The sequence below is a fragment of the Myotis yumanensis genome, unplaced genomic scaffold (assembly GCF_028538775.1).
Source record: "Myotis yumanensis isolate MYYU_CA2020_CCGP unplaced genomic scaffold, mMyoYum1.0.hap1 SCAF_23, whole genome shotgun sequence".
NCBI lineage: Eukaryota > Metazoa > Chordata > Mammalia > Chiroptera > Vespertilionidae > Myotis > Myotis yumanensis.
In genome coordinates, this window is record NW_027223774.1 from 7,386,680 (window position 1) to 7,408,069 (window position 21,390).

A 21,390-nucleotide genomic window follows, 5' to 3' on the forward strand; every position below is an offset into this window, starting at 1 on the left:
TGCCCCTGACCGGAACCGAACCCGGGACCTTTCAGTCCGCAGGCCGACGCTCTATCCACTGAGCCAAACCGGTTTGGCCGAGAATTTTGTTTTCTTTAAAAAAAATATTTTTATTGATTTCAGAGAGGAAGGGAGAGGGAGAAAGAGATAGAAACATCAATGATGAGAGTGAATCATTGATTGGCTGCCTCCTGCATGCCCCCAACTGGAGATCAAGCCCTCAACCCGGGTATGTGTCCTTGGCGGGAATGGAACCTGGGACCCTTCAATCCACAGGCCGATGCTGTATCCACTGAGCCCAACCGGCCAGGGCGAGAATTTTGTTTTCTTTAAAAAAAATCCTCGCTGGAGCCGGTTTGGCTCGGTGGATAGAGCGTCGGCCTGCGGACTGAGGGGTCCCGGGTTCGATTCCGGTCAGGGGCATGTGCCTGGGTTGCGGGCGCATCCCCAGTGGGAGATGTGCAGGGGGCAGCTGATTGATGTTTCTCTCTCATCGATGTTTCTAACTCTCTATCTCTCTCCCTTTCTCTCTGTAAAAAATCAATAAAATATATTTTTAAAAAAAATAATTAAAAAAAAAATAAATAAAAAAATAAAAAAAAATAAAAAAAATCCTCACCCGAGGATATGTTGTTTTTTACAACTGAAATCAGAAAGAGGAAGGAGGGAGGGGGAAGGACGAGGGAGGGAGGGAAAGATCATCCATTGCTCCCCTACAAACCCTGACTGGGAATCATCTGCAATCTGGGCGAATGGGGACCCACTGAGTTACCCGACCAAGGCCCCTGGAATTACTTTCAAAGCACGTACCTACCATGTCGCTCCGAGAGCGCGGTGTCTTTTACCAGGTCTTCCCTTCCCTCGGTTGGAGAACGCATCCTCCGCTGTAGGGACCACCACGCCGGCTCTAGGCCGTGGTCCAAAGCGTCACAATAGGTGCGGCCGTTGCTAAAGGGCGGGCGCAGCCGTGGCGCCGGGTGCGTATGGGCGGGGGTTGGAGTGCTACTGAGCATGCGCAAGGCCCCTGGCTGGCTGCGGAGGCGTGGCCTTCGGGCACGTCTCCCAAGATGGCCGCCCCCACTCCGACTTCACGAAGGGAGCGGCCATCTTACCCACCGAGTGCCGGCGGGAAAGAATCCCGCGCTTTGGAAGGAGGCCACGCTTTTCATCAAACCGCCCCTGCTGAACATGAGAGGAGGCCTGACACTGTGTGTGTGTGTGACCGGAAGCGGAAGAATGTTGGGAATTCTTTGAAAACCTGCCGGGTCGCGCTGAGGAGTGTGTCGTTGCTCGGAAACCGGTGAGGCCCGTGACAAACTGCTCGGGGACGTTGGTGGCGTCGGTACTCGCCGAAGGCAGCCTGGGGGCGTTTGGCGGTTGGCTGAGGAGGCGTCTGATGGTGGTGAGTTACCGGAGGGGCCGCCTGGCTGTGAGTGGCCATGTCAAGGGAGTGGGTCATTTTGAGGGTCAGTGTGCGGCGTGAGCCTGAGGCGGCCGCGGGTCACTCCTCGGGAACTTCCGCTGTGTCTTGTGGCCATTTGGGGCGGTGACCCTTTGGGGCGGTGACCCCTTCAGTGTGATGGGCCGGGAGGTCCAGTCATTTGAGCCCACAGGTTCCGATCATGGGAACAGGCTTTTGGGAGCTGTAGTTCTCACAGTTGACAGAATGTAGTCTGTCCTAGCCAGCCTTCCCCTCAAGGCCCATTTTCTTTTTTTCTTCTTCTTTTATTTAAAAAAATATTTTATTGATTTTTTACAGAGAGGAAGGGAGAGGGACAGAGAGTTAGAAACATTGATGAGAAACATCAACCAGCTGCCTCTTGCACACCTCCCAATGGTGATGTGCCCGCAACCCAGGTACATGCCGTTGACCGGAATCGAACTCGGGACCCTTCAGTCCGCAGGCCGACGCTCTATCCACTGAGCCAAACCAGTAAGGGCTCTTTTTTTTTTTTTAATGTATTTTTATTGATTTCAGAGAGGAACGGTGAGGGAGAGAGAGAGATAGAAACATCAATGATGAGAGAGAATCATCCAGAGGCTGCCTCCTGCAGGCCCCACAGGGAGGATGGAGCCCACAACCCAGGCATGTGCCCTTGACTGGAATCGAACCCGGGACCTTTCAGTCCACACGCTGAGACTCTATCTCCCGAGCCGAACAGGCTAGGGTTCTTGTCTTACTCTTTCTATGAAAAATGAAGAGACTTTGAAGTTTCGATTTTGTGGTTTTTATAAGATATTTGGTCTTCACGGTTCCTGACTCAGAGCTCCCCAAACCTTTGGCATTTAAGTGTGAAGAGGGATAAAGTGTTAGGTTACTGAGGTGACCTTTGTGCCCCACACTAGGATGGAGGCTGTTGCCAGGAGAACCAACCTCCTGATTTGAAGGTTGGACCTTCTCCACTCCCACCTCCACCTCTACCTCTAGGGAGAGGGGACGAGACTGAGGTTGAATTCCTCACCAGTGTTCCAGGAATTAGTCAGTCATGGCTACTGAAGCCTCCATAAAAAAACAAGTGGAAGGAAAGGGAGGGAAACATCGATCCATTGTTTCCCTACAAGCCCTGATTGGGAATCAAATCTGTAATCTTGGCATATGGGGACCAACTTCCCCAGAAATCTTTCACGTTGCCTGGCCGCTGTGGCTCAGTAGTTGAGCATTAACCTATGAACCAGGAGGTCACCGTTGGATTCCAGTTCAGGGCACCTGCCTGGGTTGCAGGCTGGATCCCCAGTAGGGGGCGTGCAGGAGGCAGCCGATCAATGATTCTCAACATTGATGTTTCTATCTCTCTCTTCCTCTTTGAAATCAATTATGTGTGTGTGTGTGTGTGTGTGTGTATAAGAAAGCTGCCCTGACCAGTTTGGCTCAGTGGATAGAGCATCGGCCTATGGACTCAAGGGTCCCAGGTTCAATTCCGGTCAAGGGTATGTACCTTAGTTGCAGGCACATACCCAGTAGGAAGTGATTGATGTTTCTCTCTCATCGATGTTTCTAACTATCCCTCACCCTTCCTCTCTGTAAAAAAAAAATCAATAAAATATATATTAAAAAAGAAAAAAAGAAAGCTTCCACGTTGGGGGGCCAGAACACTTCCACTTCTATGTGGCGTGAGTGCTGGGCCTCAAGCTCCAGGTGAACAGAACCCCTGTGTTCAAGAACTCCACCTCTGTATCTCTTCTTCTGGCTTTTGATTAGTGTTTTTTAATACTATGCTTTGTAAGAAATCAATTTAGTGAGTAAATGGGGTTACTTGAGTTCTATGAGCTGTTCTAGCAAATAAATGGAACCCAAGGAGGGGTTTGTTGGAACCTCTTTCTATCCAGTTGGTCAGAAGGGCAGTTAAAGGACCTTAGCACCTTAGCAGCGTATGGGACTGAGCCCTTTACCTGTGGAATTTGATTTTGTCTCTGAGTAGATAGTGTTAGAATTGAGTTGAATTCTCAGATACCTTGATGATGGTGGCAAGAAATTACTGTTGGTATGGGGAAGCTTCCACACACACGTTGGAATTGGGTCTGGGGACCCTCTTATCAGAAGTGATTAGATAATCTGCAATAATTTGTGTTATGAAAGTTGGGGCTTCTGACTGTTTTCCTCAAGGTTTTTGTATGTTTCACTTGAGTATTTTCTTTTTCTGGTTAGTACACAGGCAGTGAGAAACAAGCCAGTTGCCCCAAAATATACTACCTAAAGACAACTATTGTTAAAATTTGTGTATGTTTCTTATTTTAGACTTTTTACTCTTTTAAAAAGTTGTTAATTGAATAATATCGTATCACTTGAGGTTATCATCTATGCATGACCCATCTTACTAACTCTGTTGAAAATACTTTCTTAAAAAAACACTTCTAGTATTCTCTCCATTTTACTGTGGATGGACATTGGAATTGTTCCTCATTTTTGTCTATTATGGTAAAAACTGTGCTGCTGTGAACATTCTTGTGTTCATATCCTGGTTTACAAATGTCTCTGAGTTTTTCTAGGATATTTACTTAACAATCATGTTGCTAGGTCATAACCATCAACCTTACTAACCAATGCCATGTTTTTCCTACACAAGTTGTTCTAATTAGCATCCCTCTTAGCAGTATGTAGAAGCTGTCTTTGTTTGCAATCCTTGCCAACCCTAAGTATTGTCAGATATTTTGCTTTTGGTCCATCTAATGGGGCTTTAATTAGTATCTTACTGTATTTTTAATTTACATTTCCCTGATTATCAATAGGACTGAGCCCCTTTAATATGTTTTCTGGACATTGGATTTCTTTTTTATGACATGCCTCTTTAAATCTTTTGCCCAATTTTTATTGAACTCTCTGCCCATTTAAAAATTGATTTATTAGTTCTTTATATGGATACAATGAATGTGAGAAAGCTTTTGCATGAAAGAAGGACCTCATTTTACAGCAGCAAACTCACATAGGAGAGAAACCTCAGGGATGCAGTGAATGCAGAAAATTTTTCTCACAGAAATCACAACTGATCGTATACCAGAAGATTCATTCAGGAGAGAAAGGTATGAGTGCAGATTTTATTTTAAATCACAGAACTCACACAGGTGAGAAACCCCATGGATGTCGGAAATGTGGAAGAACTTTGTTAAGTTTAGTCTCACTTTACATCTGGAAAAACATACAGGAGAAAAGCCCCATAAATACAGTCAGTGTTAGAAAGCATATATCCGCAGGTCATAGCTTATTGAGCATCAGAGAACTCACTGGAGAAAAACCCTATGCATGTAAAGAGTGTCCAAAAGCTTTCAACTGGAAGTCAGAACTCACTTTACATTGGAGAGTTCACACTGGAGAGAAGCTTTACTAATATGGCAAATGTCAGAAAACCTTCAGCAGCGATCGCACTAGAGAACACACAGGAGAGAAACACTACAGATGCAGTGATTGTGAGGAAGTTTTCACACAGACGGCACAACTCATTGTACATTGGAGAACTCATACAGGAGAGAAACCCCATGAATGCAGTGAATGTCAAAAATATTTGAGCTATAAGTCAACACTCTTCATACAGCAGAGAGCCAATACAGGGAGAAACAACAATACTCTATATATGTAGTGAATGAGGGGAAGCTTTCATCTGTAAGCCTGATCTAAAAAGACATCAAGGAACCCACGAGGAGACAGACCCTATGAAGTCAGTGAATATGGGAAATTCTTTAATGTCAAGTCACACCTCAGAAGACATATTAATAAAAGAAAATGTCATGCAGCCAAAGATGTCATATAGGAGAGAAATGACATGGATATATAGAAGAAGAAAGCACTCAAGAAGGTTATTCCAACATGAGATTATGGGCGTATAGGAAACTATTATTACACACACAGAGAATAAAGAAAAGTTTCACTCAGATGTTTACTTTCCTAGAGAATTAAAATGAGAGAAATCAGTAATACAGTAAATACATATAAAATCTACAGCTATAACTTGCAGCTTATTGTTCATCAGGAAGTACATACATGAGAGGAACTGTAAATTCAATAAAACTATGAAAGTTCACACAGAAGTCATAGCACAGTTATGCAAGAGAAAGACAATACTATGAAAGTAGCCATTTTGTGAAAACTTCCTTCTAGAAGTATACATTATTTTATTAATATGTTTTTATTGATTTCAGAGAGGAAAGGAGAGGGAGAAAGAGAGAGAAACATCAATGAGGAGAGAGAATCATTCGTTGGCTGCCTCCTGCATGCCTCACACGGATGAAGCCCACAATCCTAACACATGTCCTGACCAGGAATCAAACCGTGACCTCCTGGTTCATAGGTCAATGCTCAACCATTGAGCCATGCTGGCCGGGCCAGAAGTGTACATTATTTTATATCAGAGAAAAGCACAGGAAAGAAGCTATACACAAGACAGATATGTTGCAATATTTTCATTGAGGAATCAGATTTCAGATGCATCAGAATTTATACTAAATTATATACGAGTAATAAATGTGAGAAAAATTTTATTAAAAGTCACAAGCGTGTGATATTAGAAAATTTACACTTAAAAAGAACTCTGATTTCCATGAGTGCTTGAAAGCCTTCTCTGATTATGAAAAAAAAGTCTACAAATGATATATATATATAAGAATGCAAACCTATGAATGTAATAAATGTGGGGATGACCACCCCGTGAATGTAACTTTATTGTATATAAGATAACATTTAGGAAAAATTAAGCCAGGTAAATGAATTAGGGAAATCATTTCCTCTAGAAATAATAAGTAAGTCATGTTCTTCTGTGAGTCCCAAGTTGATAAAAATATTTCAGCCCTAGCTGGTTTGGCTCAGTGGATAGAGCGTCGGCTTGTGGACTGAAGGGCCCCAGGTTCTGGTCAAGAGTACATACCTTGGTTGCAGGCTCTCAGCCCTGGTCAGGGGCATGCAGGAGGCAATCAATTGGTATGACTCTCTCACATCAGTGTTTCTCTCTGTCTTTCCATCTCCCTTCCACTCTCTCTAAAAATCAATGGAAAAATATCCTTGGGTGAGGACTTAAAAAAATGTATTTCGAAGGGTTTTTAGCCCTAACCGGTTTGGCTTAGTGGATAGAGCGTCAGTCTGCGGACTGAAGGGTCCCAGGTTCGATTCCGGTCAAGGGCATGTACCTTGATTGCGGGCACATCCCCAGTAGGGGGCGTGCAGGAGGCAGCTGATTGATGTTTCTGTCTCATCGATGTTTCTATCCCTCTCCCTTCCTCTCTGTAAAAAATCAATAAAATGTATATTTTTTTAAAAAGGGGCTTTTAGTATGAAGGAAAGAGGTCTGTTCATGGTGGGACAGGAGACTCAGCGTGTGAGTAAATGGAATGATCAGAACAAAAGATGAAGTTACCAATAATTTTATCCATGGCTACGTGTTTTTTTTCCCTGTGAATATCATGGAACTTGCATTTTTGTAGCTTTTTGACTTTTGTATGTAAGCACGGTATTTATAGGCATGCAGTGGATACATGTATTATAATTATTTGGAAATGATTGTAAAATTACAGAAAAGTTGCAAAAATAGCACAAAGAATGCTTCATTCAGAGTCCCCGATTTTTAACATTTTACTACATTTGCTTTCTTATATTCTCTCTCCATCTTTACATCCATATTATTTTGTTTTTCTGAACCATTTGAGAGTAAGTTTCAGACAGGATGCCTTTGTAGTGTGTGTTTACTAAGAACAGGGACATTCTCCAACATAATCACAGTATAGCTATTAAAATCAGGAACTTTGGCGCTAACCGGTTTGGCTCAGTCGATAGAGCGTTGGCCTGCGGACTGAAAGGTCCCAGGTTCGATTCTGGTCAAGGGGATATACCTTGGTTGCGGGCACATCCCCTGTTAGGGGGTGTGCAGGAGGCAGCTGATCGATGTTTCTCTCTCATCAATGTTTTTAACTCTCTATCCCTCTCCCTTCCTCTCTGTAAAAAATCAATAAGATATATTAAAAAATAATCAGGAACTTTGATCCAATACTATTGTCTAATTTAGAGGTCTTATTCGAAGCGTGTCAATTCTCTAATACAGTGGTTCTCAACCTTCCTAATGCCTCGACCCTTTAATACAGTTTCTCATGTTGTGGTGACCCCCAACCATAAAATTATTTTCGTTGATACTTCATAACTGTAATTTTGCTACTGTTATGAATTGTAATGTAAATATCTGATATGCAGGATGTATTTAGGCGACCCCTGTGAAAGGGTCATTCGACCCCCAAAGGGAACCCTTTAGTCCGAAGGCCGGTGCTCTATCCACTGAGCCAAACCAGCTAGGGCTGGTTTGTCTTATTACTGACAATATGAATTGTGGTCAGTTGTTGGGCCTGCTTGGTTTCTCCACTCTAAAGCTACTGTTTCCCCCTTAGAAATTATTAATTGCAGAGATAATTTGAGGCTGTGTAAATGCCATGCTCCTCATCAGACCTTTGTTAGTTTTACCAACCACTGATTATTCTTACCTGGTTCATTATTATCATGATGACTACAAAATAGTGATCTTCTTAACTATTCTATATATATCTAATATTTCGTATTCTGTAAGGAAGGGCTTTTCTCTTTCCGCCATTTATTTGCTTATTTGTTTATTTTTTTAATGTCACTATGGATTCAAGAGTTATTTTATTCACTGCTTTATCATCTTTGCTGTCATTGTTTTAAGCTCGTATTTCCTCATATTTGGCCAATACAAGTCCTGTCAAATTGCATACAATTATTCAACAAAGAAATTTATGCGATTTTTTTTTTTTTAGTATATATACTTTCCACAAAAAATTTTATACTTTCTGATTGGTGTTTTGAGCTTCTTAGGATATATACCCAGAAGTGGGATTGCTGGGTCAAAAGGCAGTTCAGTTTTTAACTTTTTGAGGAAATTCCATACTGTGTTCTACAGTGGCTGCACCAGTCTGCATTCCCACCAGCAGTGCATAAGGGTTCCCTTTTCTCCACATCCTCACCAGCACTTGTTTGTTCATTTATTGATAGTAGCTATTCTGACAGGTGTGAGGTGATACCTCATTGTAGTTTTAATTTACATTTCTCGGATGATTAGTGATGTTGAGCATCCTAATATATATAAAGAGCTAGGTGCTGTCACGACCGAACGGGTGACCAGTCACCATGAAGTGCTTGGAGCACCTCTTGGTCCACCCCCCCCTTCCCCGTCCTCCATCCCCCCGAGCCGCTCACCATGAGAGCGGGCTGGTGGCAGGGTGAGACTGGGGACTGTTGAGCAGCGGTGGCGGGCTGCTTCTGGGGTGGCTGTGAGCTTAGTGGAGCATAACCTGGGCAGCAACAAGTTTCGCGAAGCAAGCAGTTGCAGGGTGCGGGGAGCCTCCCGGAGCAGTGGCAGGGAGTTAAATGGAACGTTCAGTGGCGAGCTTCACTGGGCAGCAGGAAGCTTCGCGGAGCAGTCGTGGGGTTCAGGGAGCAGTTGAGGAGCTGCGAGCATCACAGAGCGTGGCTGGGCAGGGAGCTTCACATAGTGTCACAGGGTGGCAGAGGCCATGCGACAGAGGCCAGGTTAGGCCTAGGGACCCTAACCATGCACGATTTCGGTGCGCTGGGCCTCTAGTATTTTCATATGTCTATTGGCCATCAGTACGTCCTCTTTGGAGAAGTGTCTATTTAGATCCTATGCCCATTTTTTAATTGGATTGTATGTTTTTTGGTGTTGAGTTTTATACGTTCTTTATATTTTTTTGGATATTAACCCCTTATCAGATGTACCATTGGTGAACCTAATCCACATTTTAAAAATACTCCCCAAGCAATCCTGCTGGAGTATTAGTTGTAGATCAACATGTGGGAAACAGGTACCTAGATGGTGTTTGGAGCTGGGTGAGTCCTGAGATGGGAATGTGAGGAAAAAATATCATTGGCCAATCCTTAGTGTCTCCAAATTAGAAAACATTTACACTTTGCTCGGATTTTCTTTATCTAGTAGCAGTGGTAATTCTTAGGGTGGGATGAGATAACAGGAGAGAACTCCAGACTCTTCCTGTATGTTCTCAGCTGAAGGGGACTTCCTGGATTTAAAAGTACAAAGCTTCTATTCCAGTGGTTCTCAACCTTCCTAATGCCGTGACCCTTTAATACAGTTCCTCATGTTGTGGTGACTCCCAATTTCATTGTTACAAATTGAACATAATGAAACCATAGTGATTAATCACAAAAACAATATGTAATTATATATGTGTTTTCTGATGGTCTTAGGTGGCCCCTGTGAAAGGGTTGTTCGACTCCCAAAGGGGTCGCGACCCACAGGTTGAGAACCGCTGTTCAGAGACACATAGAAATCACTCTGGGGTGGCTCACAGGGAAATTAATCAAGCATTCCTAGAGGTTCTCTCCCAATGAGGTCATGAAGCTGAGGCTGAGGCAAGACTTCCATTTCCTTGCTTTGCGTTTTAGCCACAAGGTGGAGCTCGGTTTCTGATAAGTTTGTTTTCATTAGCCCTGGACATACCGAAGCCAGTCAGCCAGGATTGTTTGCTAAGGCTGCCTTTGACCCGTCTGCTCTCTGTCCTAGTAAGTGCAAATGTAGAGAATTGCAGTGTTGATATGAATGGGTTGCCTGCTTCAAGCGGCCTGAATCCAGAAGCTATGAAGCTCTCCTGGTATTAAGGAAAAAGGAGCTAAATTTGATGGAACTATTTTTTTTTTAAATGTGGACTAGAACAAACCCAAGGGGAAAAATGGATAAAAGATAAACATGAAGATCAATACATTTTTGTAAAAGAAACAACCATGTACCACCAGCAAGTGAAGACATCAGTACTCCACAAGCCATCAGCCACAACCTGCTTTTCCTAATCACTTTTCCTCCTTCCTTCCACTTGTAACCACTATCTTGACTATTGTGGTGACCAATTCATCACTTTTCCTTTATAATTTTACTACATAGTGACATATCCCTAACCTGTATAGTGTAACTTTTAAAAAATATAAATGGAATTATGCTATTTATACGCTGTTGTGTCTTATTTTCTCAAGATGATATCTAAGATTCATTTGTATAGATGTAGGGTTTTTTTAATTAAAAAATATATTTTTATTGATTTCAGGGAGGAAGGAAGAGGGAGAGAGAAATAGAAACATCAATGATGAGAGAATCATCAATTGGATGCCACCTGCATGCCCCCTACTGGGAATCGAGCCCTCAACCTGGGCATGTGCCTTTGTGCCAGCAGTGGCAGCAGCAGAGATGTGATGGGGGCGTTGCCTTCCCCTGATTGCCAGGTTGCCTCCCATCCCTTAGGGCTCCTGGACTGTGAGAGGGGTCAGGCTGGGCTGAGGGACCCCCCCCCCCCTCCAGTGCATGAATTTTATGCACTGGGCCTCTAATATATATATATATCTTTTTTTTTTTGCCAATAAGTTAGGAAAATATTTTACACAATAAAGGACAATTTGTGAGTGATTATTTGAAGAAAGTAAGAAAAGAGGCTGAGTACCATTATGGATTGATTTTATTTCAAAACACAGTCATCAGTCAACAGCCAGAGTACTTTATTTGAAATAGAAAGTCAAAACCTGAGGTGGTCATAAAAATTTAAACAGAATGAGGATTTGTAAAAATTGTGGGCATGGGGATAAGAGTTCACTGGACATGGCTCAATTCATGACATGAGTGTAGAGGTAATTTTAATTGGACATCAAAGATTCTCACTTGACACCTGCATGATACTGTTTATTGTTTCATTAATTCAATAACTACGTATTAAGTATCTATCACACATCAGACACTATTTTACACTTTGGTTATCATGATTCATTAGAGAACAGTACAGACCAGATCCCTGCCCTCAGAGAGCTTATATTGTCATATGTAAAGGAGGCCATACCATTTCTGTAAATAGTTATACTGTTTCATGCCAATAAATTTGATAGTTTGTATGAAATGCTAAATTTTTTGAAAGTCACAGTTGATTAAAACTGACAGGAATAGAAAAATCTTGAGATTCTAACCACTACTCAAGTAACAGACCCTGTTATTAAACCGTTCTCATAAAGAAAACCCCAGACCCAAATGGCTTCACTGGTAAATTTCTCTAAACATTTATAAAGATATAACACCAGAGAAAAGAATCAGGGAATCACTTCCCAGCTCTTTCCAGGAGGCCAGTATAAGTTGGTGTAAAACCTGACACAGGCATTAGAGGAAAGCAAAAGAATAGACCAATCTTCACATAAACATGAATGCAGAATTCCAAACCAGTCAAGTAAGATTTATTAGAAATATATAAAATACATCATGAGCAAGTCTGGTTTATTCTAGGAATACAAGGCTACTTTAACATTCAGAAATGAATATAATCGCTGAGCCAGCGTAGCTCAGAGGTGAGCGTCAACCTATGAGCCAGGAGGTTATGGTTTGATTCCCAGTCAGACCACATGCCTGGGGTGTGGGCTCAATTCCCAGTCAATGATTCTCTCTCATCATTGATCTTTCTACCTCTCTCTCTCTCTCTTACTCTCTGAAATCAATAAGAATATAATAAAAAATATAATTTATGATGTAAATGAAAGGAAAATATAATATGGTCATCTTAACATATTTAGAAATGCATTTGATACAATGCAGTAGCGATTCATGATTTAAAAAGGATTCACTCTTATAAGCTGAGTATAGAAAAAGAATTCTGTAGTCTGATAAGAAATGCTTACAAAACAGCCATAGCAAATATCTTACTAAATGGTGAAGTACCAAAGTTGTCCCCTTAATATACTCTCTCATGTAAGCTTTATAGATTCCCCATCACTCTTTCTCTTCTCTACCCTTGTAATCTTTACCACCTCCACTAACCCCAGGGTATATGCTGTGGTGCCAAAGCCAAAAATGACAGAAATAATACCCGTAAGTCCATTTCTTCCGACCATTCTGAGGGCACCAAAGTAGTTGTCATGATGAGTGGCTCATTGTGGCCCAAGGTAATATGAAGCTGGAACCGGGATCAGGGTAGGAACAGGCAGAGCTTGAAAATGTCCCCCTGCCTCCTCACATTGCCTGTAACTCAGCCTCTGCAGGAGGTGAAGCAGATTTGGTTGTTGTATCACTGGCTGGGGCTGAGTCCTCGGTCAGGGCCCTCTCCAGGCTGGCAGGCAGAGAGTGGATCAGTGTCTTTCGGAAGTCTTGGCCAATGAAGACATAGAGCATTGGGTTGAGGCAGCTGTTGAAGAAGGCCAAGGATCTCACTGGGTTAAGCAGGATACCAAGGACTTTGTACTCATTCCGGAACAATATCTCTCTGAGCCAAACTGTGTGCAGAAGGGCAGCCAGTTGAAAGGGGAACCAACAAACAAAGAAGGAAGCCACAACAGCAGTGAGAACCCTTAAGGAACGGCTGGAATTAAGCATACGTTTTTTAGAGAGCTTGACAGCAATGAGCCCGTAGCAGATAGCGACGATGGACATTGGCATAGTGAAGCCAATGACAAACCGGACGACCCCTCTAGCTGTCAGCACGGTTAAGATCACCTTCAGCAACTTTTGAGGGGTGTCAGCCCAGTGCGCAAAGTTGAAAGAACAGTACACATTCCCACTGACATTTACTGTAGTCTGGAAGATGAAAATTTGCGAGGTAAGAACTAGTGCAAGAATCCAGGGTACAATGATCAGTTTTGTAGCCAGAGTTACAGTGCGGTGGTTCTGGGCCCAAACTGGGTGCAGGACGCAAATACAGCGATCCAGAGCAATGAAAGCAATGAGGAAGACACTTCCAAACAAGTTAATGTCCACTACAATGTAAATTAACTTGCATAGGAACCAGCCAAAAGGCCATTGTTCTTTCATGATACTTGTCACCATGAGGAATGGTAGAGTGGCCAGGAAAGAGAAATCAGCTAAGGCCAGGTTCAGGTAACACAAGGTGGTGACTGTGCGTGCCATCCGGAATCCAGCCACCCAGATCACAAGCCCATTGCCCAGGATGCCGAGAACAAAGGTGATCCCTTGAATCACCAATGAGATAATCTGCAGAACAGTATAGCTGGTAGACTCATGGAGCATCTCACCAGATCTATTCAGAGAGATGGAGAAGTTGGCTTCCATCTTGCCCGCACCTGAAACATTTCAACAGTGGGAATTTATCAGCTGTGAAAACATCAGACCAACATCAACTTTCACTATAGCTTCCTCTCCAAACAGGTACCCACTCTACTGAACCTTGTGGCTAGTCACTATAAATTTGACAGACTCTTGGCTGTTCCTTTGGGAAAGGACAGTTCTCCATATTTCCATAATTACTAGTATGCATTCTACCAGTTAGGCTGATTACTTAACTAAGAGTGTTATAAGGCTCCTGTCCATCAGCAGAATCCTGAGCTGAGGGTGTATAAACAATAGAAAATTGATAGAAGGCATCTTCAGCACAGCGAGGAAGCACTAGACTCAGAGTGAGTATGGTCACAACTCTTCCACCCATGACTCAATGCATAGATGCTGGCAAGCTCAGCATCCTCTTCCAGCCCCAGGTTCTCACTGACTCCCTGCTTCTATTCCTTTTCCTGTGAGAAACTTTGACCTAATATGGTGTTCGTCTCACCACAACTCCCCTCACTTGGCTCTTGAGCAACGGTTCTCAACCTGTGGGTCACGACCCCTTTGGGGTTCCAATGACCCTTTCACAGGGGTCGCCTAAGACCATCGGAAAATACATATATAATTACATATTGTTTTTGTGATTACTCACTATGCTTTAATTATATTCAATTTGTAACAATGAAATTGGGGGTTACCACAACATGAGGAACTGTATTAAAGGGTCGCAGCATTAGGAAGGTTGAGAACCACTGCTCTTGAGTATTGCATTGGTGAATATGTTGTTAGTCTTAGAGTGTGGTTTGAGTTTATAGTCGAAGAGGATCTTGAATAGTTACTGGTAATATGTAGTAATATGTTACATCCTGTGGCTTCTGTGCTAGAAGAGCTCAGAGAAGGGGGCCCTGCTCTGTATTCAACCCTCTGTTTTTTATTGTCTGTTTGATATGCAGCTCTTCTCCATTTGGGATGCAAAGAATTTTCACCCACTGTATAGCTTTAGTGTCTGTGACATAAAGAATATGAGATTAATAAATTTAGTTAATATTTGTGGGGGTTTTATTAGAGACCAGGCATTATATTTAGTGGTGATCTAGTTACCTATGTAGGGATCTAGTTTGATCTTCATCAACTCTATATCGTCCATGGTTTCTAGTTTTCATAAGAATAAATTGATATTCCGAGGAATTAGAAGACCTGTGGAAGTCACTTAGCAGGCAAGGGCTAGAGGAAGGACTTGATCTGTCTTCAAGTCCTTCCTTCACTACACAGCTGTGACAGACATTGCTGGATTCTGTTCCAACATCTGTTCCCCCATTTTTCTTTGCTAACCAAACCCAATTTTGAAAACTTTTCAGGGAAGATGTCTCTCAATTTTGGGGGTGCCTATGTACATTTCATACTTGTAATAATATTGCACGACATCCATTTTGAGCCCTCTTCCCCAAGGGGAAACTGTGTCCCAAGGGTTTCAGCAGTTTGTTCACCATCACGAGCCCAGCCAGTCAGTATACAACAAGCTTTGAAAAACAGATTTGAACCAATTCCAGAGCCACGGCCTTTTCCTCTGTAAATACTGCCTTTTAAGGATCTTCCCAAGATTACCTGGAGATGACCATAACCTAGCATGACAATTTGCCTCAATCCTCCGTGTTCATTCTTCTTTCCTTCTTTTGTCTTCACTCATCACTTTTACCGAATCTTCTATGGGATATTGCTTAATGGAGTGCAGGGTTTCTCAACCTTGGCAACACTAACATTTGGGACTGGATAATTCTTTGTTGTGGCGGACTGTCCTGTACATTGTAGGCTGTTTAGCCGCATCCCTGGCCTCTAGATATTACTACATATTATCGAATAGATGCCATTAGCAGCATCCTTCTGTTGTGACAACCAAAAGTCTCTGCAGACACTGTGAAATGTCCCCTGGGGGAAAGTCACCCCAGTTGAGAGTCAGTGTTATAGTGTAGTGCTGGGCTCAGGACTTAAGTCAATCTGTATTCTAATCTCCTCTCTGACACCTGCTTTGAAGGTCTGTTTCCTCCTTACAGAATGATGTGATTTTGTGGTTAGTGTGGTTTGTAGGTGAAGATTAGATGAGAATAGACATGGAAATATTTTAGGCTGAACCGACTGCCTTTAACATATGGGAACTCTTGGTGCTCACCAGCCTCTGTCCTGTGTCCTGAGATTCAGTCCTGGTTTATACATTGTGGAAGCTCAAATTCAGGTCAAGAACAATGCTCATAATAACCGTAATGACTACTTATGACATTTTCACGTGCCAAGAGCTCCTCTTTTAACTCTCACCACAACTCTCATGGCTTTTGAGGATTACATGCATGAATATGTTTAAAGCACCAAGAATATTTTGCGACTTTGTAAATATGGAATCATAGTGGCTGTAATTAGTATAACCATTGTACAGATGAGGAAGTGAAGTCTTAAACTGGTTACATTAATTGTTTGAAACTTCCATTTAGAAAGAAGTAGAGCCCGCGTTTGAGCTCAGGCAGATGGCTTCCACCAGAAATGTGCTCTTAACTTACTCCCACCTCATATTCCTTAAACAGGGTCATTTTCTTTCTACCCACCCACTCAGCACCTCACAGCTCATTCAGGAGCTAGAATGTACTCAATAATGTCTAAAAGATTGGTTTAAAATATGCGGATACAACAGGGAAGGATGATTGTGCAATGGCAGGTGGAGAAAGGTCATTGAGGTAAAGTTGTGAAATTATGAGCCCACTCAATAAGGGTGGAGGAGAGCCTGTGTTCCACAGACGGTGCACGGATGGATTATGATGGCTGCTATTTGGTGACTCATAAAAGGTGTCCTTCACAGTACAGTTTATCAACTCTTGTGAAGCCATCCTTGCTTTTGATAAATATCATCCATCCATGGTCCTGGCAGAGGAAGTGACCTGCCCAGTGTCTAAATTATTAAGGGTAACTGGATTTATGACCACAGATTTCAGAAATTTCCTATTAGTTTACTGTTTCTTCATCATGTTCTCATTTTCATGCTTTGAAATAATTGTTTCAGTTCTGCTTTCTCCTAAAACTTCTTTTTTTTTTAAAATATATTTTATTGACTTTTTTTTTTTTACAGAGAGGAAGGGAGAGAGATAGAGAGTTAGAAACATCGATGAGAGAGAAACATCGATCAGCTGCCTCCTGCACATCTCCTACTTTGGATGTGCCCGCAACCAAGGTACATGCTCTTGACCGGAATCGAACCCGGGACCTTTCAGTCCGCAGGCCGACGCTCTATCCACTGAGCCAAACCTGTTTTGGCTCTCCTAAAACTTCTTAACGTTTTCTCAATTCCCGCTCTCACCTGATGCCCTTGCCTCATATTTTAATGAGACTATGCTAGTAATTATTTATGAACTTTTTAGCCTTCTTTCAAGCAAACCCTGTAATTTACCCGCATCTGTTTTAGTGAATAGAGTTCTTATTCATTCCAGTTCATACAGTGAGTAAATCAAGAGTTCTCGTTCATTCCCTCTTCAAGTTTGCTCTGGATCCCTCTCGCTGTCTCACCTTTCCAAAAATTACTCTCCAGCAGTATCACTATTCTTTTCTGCCAAAACATCCCCAGGATTTTCTTTCTACTAAATCATTCTATGCCACAAACATGATCATATATCCCCTTCCTTCACAAAGCAACCGACCTTGACCCATGTTCCTTCCGGCTTTAGCCCTGTGCTCTCAAGAAAATTCTTTCAGTGAAGTTTGTCACCTCAGCTTTTCTCCTAAACTTCTGAGAACTGACTTAGGTCCTGAGCACTCCATAGACTGTGCTCCCCGTAAGAAGGCCTGTGGCCTCCATGTCACCACTCCAGTGGTGCCTTCTCAGTTCTTACCCTGATATCTCAGTGATGTAGGATGCCATAAATCCTTTCCTCCTTCTTAAACCACATTTCCATATGCCTTTAGAATAATCAGTGGTTCTCAACCTTCCTAATGCCGTGATCCTTTAATACAGTTCCTCATGTTGTGGTGACCCCAACCATAAAATTATTTTCGTTGCTACTTCATAACTGTAATTTTGCTACTGTTATGAATTGTAATGTAAATATCTGATATGCAGGATATATTTTCAGGGGTTGAGACCCACAGGTTGAGAACCGCTGCTTTAGATGATAAAATGTACATACAACAAACTCTTGGTTGTCTTTATAGACCACCTCATCTCAGACCACTTTACTAGCTTTATTTTTTAACATTTTTTATTGATTTCAAAGAGGAAGGAAGAGGGGAGACAAAAATAGAACCATCAATGATGAGAGAAAATCATTGATCGGCTGCCACCTGCACGCCCCCTACTGAGGATCGAGCCCACAACCCAGGCTTGTGCTGTTGACTGGAATCGAACCCGGGACCCTTCAGTCTGCAGGCCAATTCTCTATCCACTGAGCCAAACCGGCTAGGGTCAATTTATTAGCTTTTTCTCCTTCCAAACCTCACATTGCCTAGATCAAAGTCTTAATTCTTCCATCCTCCCAAATCTGTCCCTCTCAATATTCTGTTTATTTGGAACTTAAGCACTCAATTGTTAAATCTCTACCAGTAAATCTGACACATCCTTGAATCCCCTTTCCATGACCATCCCATCCAAGTCAATCAATTCTGTCTACTAAGTAACTGGAACAATTTTTATCACCATTCACTTTTGTCCATAGACCTTGTCTGGTTGCATATTTGAACAGACCTTCCAAATACCTTGTTCTTGCCTCTGATGCTGCGTCCCCCACACCCAATCCATTCTCTCTCTACATAAAAGCCAAATGATATTTTATAAACACAAATCATACCATGACATTATTCTTTTCAACACCCTCCAATGGCTTCCAAACTCCTAACTCGAGCTTATCAAGTTCTCCTAGATCTGGGCTGTGTATTCCTCACATACCTACTATCCTCTCAGACAGTGTTATGGATCCACACTGAATTCCTTTGATTTCTTGAACATGCCACGCTTATTGCCATATCAGGACTTTTGCATCCTCTCGTCCTTCTGCCTACTTTTCTCTTCTATTCAAGCTTCTCGCATCTGGCTCTTTCTGAATATTGCTATCTCAGCTTAGATATTATATTCTCAGAGAGATCCCGCCTGATGCACAGTGCAAAGCAGCTATTCCAGGAACAACCAATATCATCAGGGACTGTCCTAGTTTATTTGTCCATTCATTTGTTTTTTATTCAAAATACCCTGCACATTAGTACATATGCTATAGAAGACTACATATTTCATTCAATGCTATATCCCTATATTTATGTTGTCCAATAGAACCAGAGTTGTGAGCCTCATCTGTGACTTTCAATTTTGTTAAAGTAAACAGAATAAATTTTAATAATATATATTTTTAACTCAACACATAGAGACTATCATTTCAGCATAACCAATCTGAGAATTTTCAATGAGATATTTTCTCTTCCTCTTTTATATTAAGTTTTTGAATATATGAAATTCATTTTTTACTACACTCATCTCAGGTCAGACTAGCAAGAACTCAATAGTCATCTGTGGCAAGTGGATTCTTATTGGACAGTCCAGCTCTAGAGCTCAGGAGGTATCTGCCACATAATAGATACTCTCATAACAATTTTTAAATTCTCAGGCTTGGAACTTACCACGAGCAGCGACCGGTTCCTGTGGCCAGTTCCTGTCTTCCTGTGGAGTAACTCAGGGAGGAGGGCTTCAAGCAGATGCTTTATTGAAGGACAAGGGGGAAGGACAATGGGGCTCAATCAGTCATGTGACAGGAACTCAGAGCTTCTTGCAATTTCCATAAAACACTCTGGATATGTTGTCAGCTTATTCTTAAATATCAAGGGTCAAGGATGTTTTGTGTTCAGGCCCTTTCTCTTCCAGAGATTCAAGGAGATGAAAGAAATAATTGCTGATGTGAGAGGAATTGGAGGCAAGCAATAAAATACAGTTATTGGTTTAAAAAAAACCTTATTTCTGCACTCAAACAACACTTCAGACACCATAGGTGTGGGTTTGTTCTGTACTGAAACATTCTCCAATTCTCTGTGGATCTGACCTGGGTGTTCTATAATCTAATTCAGTCTGACACTGTCTGGAATTAGGGCCAGATCCTATAAGGTAAAGGACTCAGTGCTATAAGGCTACCCCACTTCAGGTGCCACTTGGGAGTCCCAGGTTGCCAATTGTGCTTAAGACTGACCAGCTGTAAATCAGAGGTCCCCACAGTCCCCTCCTCAGGTACAATTATTTGCTAGAATGACTCACAGAACTCAGGAAGGAATTTACTTATGTTTAGCATAAGTAAACATACAACAAACAAAAATAATGAACACAACATTATGTTGTATTCATTATTAAGACTACAACTCCAGTCAAAACCAGTTTGGCTCAGTGGATAGAGCGTCGGCCTGCGGACTGAAAGGTCCCAGGTTTGATTCCGGTCAAGGGCATGTACCTGGGTTGCGGGCACATCCCCAGTAGGAGATGTGCAGGAGGCAGCTGATCGATGTTTCTCTCTCATCGATATTTCTAACTCTCTATCTCTCTCCCTTCCTCTCTGTAAAAAATCAATAAAATATATTAAAAAAAAAAAAAAAGAGTACAACTCCAGAACAGCCAAATCAAAGAGATGCATCGGGCAAGGTATGGGGCATGTGTGTGCACAGAGTTTTCATGTTCTCCTGGGGGCATCACCCTCCCAATACCTTGTAGTGCAGCAACCCAGAAGCTCATCAACTCTAATTGTTCAAGAGTTTTATGGAGCTTAATATCCTGCGCCTTCCCAACTACTGTTTCCAGATGTCAGTGTGTTGATCTGAAATTTTGGAAGCTTTAATGGCTTGATCCCACTGAGGCTACCTAGGGAGATCCTCACTCACCTCATTAACATAAATTTGGTGTGATCTAAAGGGACGCCTCATGATAAAAAGACACATGTCATTCAGAAAATTGCAAGTGTTTAGATGCCCGATGGCAAGGACCAGGGACAAAGACCAAATATTTTTTTGCACTTGAATCTGTATTTTGAGTTTATCTTTGGCCAACGCATCAGGATGTTCTGTTACACATTAGATGACAATGTGTGAGTGATTAGTTGCAGAAACCAAGAAAAAAGGCTGTGAACTACTGTAGATTGATTTATTTCAAAGCAAAGCCATCAGTCAACAGTTAGCCAGAGTACTTTATTAGAAACAGAAAATCAAAATCTGAGGTGTTCATAAAAAGATAAGCCACTTGAGGATTTGTAAAAATTTTGGGAATGGCAGTGAGAATTCAGTAAACAGTCCCCCATTCATGATGAATTCAGAATTCATTTTAATTAGACATTAAAGGTCTGCAGTTGATACCTGGATGATGCTATTATTCATTGAGTCATTAATTACATAACTCTTTGGGTATCTATCACATGTCAGGCACTATTTTACACATATGGTTTTGGGGTCCATTCATGAACAATAAAGGCCAAACCCTGCCCTCAGATAGATGACATTCTTATTATGTAAAGATACCCCTGCCGAAACCGGTTTGGCTCAGTGAATGGAGCGTCGGCCTGCGGACTGAAGGGTCCCAGGTTCGATTCCGGTTGGGGGCATGTACCTGGGTTGCGGACACATCCCCAGTGGGAGATGTGCAGGAGGCGGTTCTCATCGATGTTTCTGGCTCTCTGTCCCTCTCCCTTCCTCTCTGTGGGAAATCAATAAAATATATTTAAAAAAAAAAAAAGATACCCCTACCAAGTACTGTAACACAGTTTTCATACTGTTTCATACCAATAAATTTGGCTATTTGGAAAAAAAATGACTAAATTCCTTGAATGTCATAGGTTACCAAAACAGACAGAAGAGGAAATAGAAAGTC

The 21,390-nt window shown here is 42.1% G+C and overlaps 1 protein-coding gene across 1 annotated transcript; it reads right to left on the reverse strand.

The window, feature by feature from the left end:
* Positions 1-12,491: 12,491 nt before the first annotated feature.
* On the reverse strand, positions 12,492-13,544 carry LOC138999732 (N-formyl peptide receptor 2-like). The gene has a single exon (XM_070401947.1). It carries the CDS (start codon positions 13,542-13,544, stop codon positions 12,492-12,494), a length of 1,053 nt encoding a protein of 350 aa, XP_070258048.1.
* Positions 13,545-21,390: the final 7,846 nt, after the last annotated feature.